Source organism: Oryx dammah, unplaced genomic scaffold, assembly GCF_014754425.2.
Source record: "Oryx dammah isolate SB20612 unplaced genomic scaffold, SCBI_Odam_1.1 HiC_scaffold_9, whole genome shotgun sequence".
NCBI lineage: Eukaryota > Metazoa > Chordata > Mammalia > Artiodactyla > Bovidae > Oryx > Oryx dammah.
The window spans coordinates 739672-743527 of record NW_024070193.1 but is presented as its reverse complement, the minus strand read 5'-3'; the positions used below and the strand labels follow the sequence as shown (position 1 = coordinate 743527).

Here is a 3856-nt window from a genome sequence, read left to right as displayed (position 1 = left end):
GGCAGGCACAGCCCTGTGTATTTGTGTGTGTGCTGTGTGTGTGAGGCGGGCGTGCTGGGGGGCAGGCACAGCCCCACCGCGGAGCCGCCTGCTATGCCCGTCTTCTAGGGTCCGGTACTGGGACCTCCTGCTGCTCATCCCCAATGTGCTGTTTCTCATCTTCTTGCTCTGGAAGCTTCCATTTGCTCGGGCCAAGATTCGAGTCACCTCCAGCCCCATCTTTATCACTTTTTATATCCTGGTGAGTTCATTCCAATTGGTGACAGAAAACCCAGTTCCACCTGGCTTAAGCAAAACAGGGAATTACTAGCTGTCTTTGTAAAGAATAACCAGCTTCAGGTGTGGCTGCATCCAGGGGTTACCTGACGCTGTCAACCCTCTCTTTGCACGTCCGCTTGCTGCTGGCCTTACCTTCACGTGCGTTCTCCCCGCACAGTATCAAAAGCATCCACGAGCAGCTGTGTGCTGACCTCCCTGAGCTGACCCCCTGCCAGCTGCAGCGGAAGGGCACCCCTTGGTGGCTGCACACTGCATTTCTGGCGTTACCTCTGAGTGGCCCACCTGGGACCCCTGTTCATCCCTGACTCGCAGGGAAAGAGACACTCTGGAGCTGGGAGGGAGGGGTCAGCTCAGCGAGACCGCATGGACCGAGGAGGGGAGTGGCCCCAGGGAGCAAACTGGGGAAGTATGGCTTGAGGGAAAGGGGAGTGGGTGCCAGGTGGGGGATGCCCAGCGTGTTCTGACCTCTGGCTGTGCCAAGAGACCTGGGGCCAGCGGCACGGCCCCTCTAGACCTCAGTGCCCGTCCATCAGATGTGCTGCGGATCTTTTTAGCTCACGGCGCTGTGAGCACACGCCCAGTGGGAGCACACAGAGCTCCCGGCCCTGGCTGCCTGGCACGCGGCGGGCATGTGGCCCCAAGCGGTGTCAGCCTCCCGAGGTTGGACACGGTTTTCCAGGCTCAGGGGTCAGATGGTACAGTCTTGCACCCACAGAAGCGATTCTGGGAGAAGTCGTTCCCTGGTGTGACCTCCCCCCAACCCTGGGTCCTCTCTGCCTCCCCAGGTGTTCGTGGTGGCGCTGGTGGGCATTGCCCGGGCGGTGGTGTCCATGACGGTCAGCACATCAGACGCGGCGACGGTGGCTGACAAGGTGGGCTGGGCCTGTCGGTGGGGGCACTGGGTGTGGGAGGGGCGCCGGCCCCAGGGCTGACGCTCTGCCCCACTGTGTCCAGATCCTGTGGGAGATCACGCGCTTCTTCCTGCTGGCCATCGAGCTGAGCGTGGTCATCCTGGGCCTGGCCTTCGGTGTGTGTGCCCCTGTGGCCTGCGCCCACCCCAGCCCCGCCCCCGGTGCTGGCCCCGCCCCTGCCCCGCCCCCGGGGCTGGCCCCACCCCCTGACCAGGACGTTTGTTCCAGGGCACCTGGAGAGCAAGTCCAGCATCAAGCGGGTGCTGGCCATCACCACGGTGCTGTCGCTGGCCTACTCCGTCACCCAGGTGAGGGGCAGGGGGCAGGCAGCGGGGGCCTGGGCGTGCACTGCCTCTGGTCCTGGGTGGGGGGCGTCAGGCCATCAAGTGCAGGGGCTCAGACATTCAATGCCGCGAAGGAATCGCCTGCCAGCCGCGCGTTGGGCGCCTCGGATTCTCATCCACCAGGCTGGACCTGCTGTTTCAGCAAGCAGCCGGCAGCTCTGCAGGCCCCCCCAAGGGCCAGCCTCCAGAGGGCCCTCTGCTAGTGGGGTCCCCCGCCTGGGGGCGGGCTGTGGCGGAGAGGAGGCTGGAGCGGGGGACGGAGGGCCTTAGTCGGGCGGGCTGCGGGAACCCCTGAGGCCCGCCCCCGCCCCGCCGCAGGGCACGCTGGAGATCCTGTACCCCGACGCCCACCTGTCGGCCGAGGATTTTAACATCTACGGGCACGGGGGCCGCCAGTTCTGGGTCGTCAGCTCCTGTTTCTTCTTCCTGGTGAGCCGACGGGGGGCCGGGGCTGCCCACGGGGCCTGGGCGGGCTGCTGAGGGGCTGGGCGCCCCGGTCAGCCCCGCTGCCTCCACAGGTGTACTCCCTGGTGGTCGTGCTCCCCAAGACCCCGCTGAAGGAGCGCATCTCCCTGCCGTGTGAGTGCCCGGGGTGGGGCCGGGCGTGGCGGGTTGGGGGTAGGGGGTAGGGGGTGATGGGGGTGGGGAGTGGTTGGGGGGTGGGCGGGGGTGGGGGGGGGGGGGGGGGGGGGCAGCGAGGCGGGGTGTGGTGGTGGGTGCCCTGGGCGGGCCCTGGCCCCGGGCAGGGCCTCACGCGCCTGCCCCGCAGCGCGGAGGAGCTTCTACGTGTACGCGGGCATCCTGGCGCTGCTCAACCTGGTGCAAGGACTGGGGAGCGCGCTGCTGTGCGCGGACGTCATCGAGGGGCTCTGGTATGTGCGGGGGCGGGGGCGGGGCCAGGAGAGGGGCGCAGGTCCCCCGCCGCAGCCCTGACTCGCCCCTGCCCCCAGCTGCGTGGACGCCACCACCTTCCTCTACTTCAGCTTCTTTGCGCCCCTCATCTACGTGGCCTTCCTGCGCGGCTTCTTTGGGTGAGCGGCTCACGCGCGAGGGATGCGGGGTGGGAGTTTGAGTCGCAGGCCGTGGGCAGGGTCGCTTGCGCACGCGCAACCCTGCCTCCACCCCCCACTCTCTGGCCTCCCATCCTCCCGGCCTCGGGCTCAGGCGCCCAGGCTTCCAGGAGCTGAGGAGGCCGAGGGTGCATGTGAAAGCATGCCCACACGTATGCGCACACGTGTGTGCCCAGTGGGCGGTGGCGAGTGGGGCGGGCGGGGCTCAGAGCGGTGGGCGCCTGGTGCTACGCACACCTGCAGGTTAAGGCCCACCGTTCCCCAGGATGGACTCCATCCACCCACTTGACGTGAGAAGGCAGGTGCTCCCCGGGTTCACTTGCCTGGAGCTGGGGGGCTCATACGTGTCCCAGTGGACCTCAGAGGGCAAACAAGGAAGGGTGCCTCCAGGGGTGGGTGTCAGGGGCCCAGCCCCAGCACAAGAGGGCCTTCTGGACTCATGGAGGCCCCCTGACTCTCCTCCCCACCAGCTCGGAGCCCAAGATTCTCTTCTCCTACAAATGCCAAGTGGATGAGACTGAGGAGCCGGACATGCACCTGCCCCAGCCCTACGCAGTGGCCTGGAGGGAGGGCCTGGAGGCGGCCGGAGCGGCCAGCACACAGTTCGACTCGGCCGGGGTGGCCTACCTGGACGACGTGGCCTCCCTGCCCTGCCACACCGGCAGTATCAACAGCTTGGACAGTGAGCGCTGGAAGGCCATCAACGCCTGACGCAGCCGGCCCGGGGGCAGGACCGCAGGAGACTGGCCGCGCGGGGCCGGGGGCAGAGAGTCCCAGCAGAGCAGACGAGGGGCCCTGCCCACCCTCCGTCCCCACCTCTGTTCAGCCGGGGCCGCTCCCCTCCCAGCCGCCCCTGTCCCACTCAGGGATGCAGCCCCGACCGTGTGTCCCAGGGCCGGCCGGCTGCCGTCTCCCTGCAGCCTGGGCCCCGGGACTGGACTGGCCTCCTCACCGCCCACCCGTGCCCCAGAGCCCGCACCAACGGGTGGGCCGAAGTGCGTCTATTTTCCTGATCTGTTTTCTAATAAAAAGGAACAGAGTGGAAGGTGGCGGCGTGGAGGGTTGGCGGGCTGGGCGCTGCCCGTGCCCCCGGTGGGATGGTCCTCACTCTGCCTGCCGGGCGGCCCTTCAGGACTAGGGGGCAGCATGGGTTTTGGGGGGAAGAAGGATCAGACTTCTCCCTCCTGCCAGTCCCCGCACTGGCAGGACTTCGGGGCGCCCAGGGAATGGTCCCCGTTGCCCTCCCATCAGG

General features: G+C 67.6%; 1 protein-coding gene across 2 annotated transcripts in view; it reads left to right on the top strand.

Moving 5' to 3' along the window:
• Positions 1-3653, top strand: part of TPRA1 (transmembrane protein adipocyte associated 1) — an 8784-nt gene extending 5131 nt beyond the window's left edge. For both annotated transcript variants that reach the window (XM_040246629.1, XM_040246630.1), the window contains exons 3-11: positions 109-241; positions 1065-1151; positions 1234-1306; positions 1419-1498; positions 1853-1963; positions 2053-2113; positions 2304-2406; positions 2485-2565; positions 3075-3653. In XM_040246629.1, the coding sequence (XP_040102563.1) occupies positions 109-241; positions 1065-1151; positions 1234-1306; positions 1419-1498; positions 1853-1963; positions 2053-2113; positions 2304-2406; positions 2485-2565; positions 3075-3315 (970 nt within the window). In that variant the 3' untranslated portion in view covers positions 3316-3653. The remainder of the gene's footprint in view (positions 1-108; positions 242-1064; positions 1152-1233; positions 1307-1418; positions 1499-1852; positions 1964-2052; positions 2114-2303; positions 2407-2484; positions 2566-3074) is intronic.
• Positions 3654-3856: the final 203 nt, after the last annotated feature.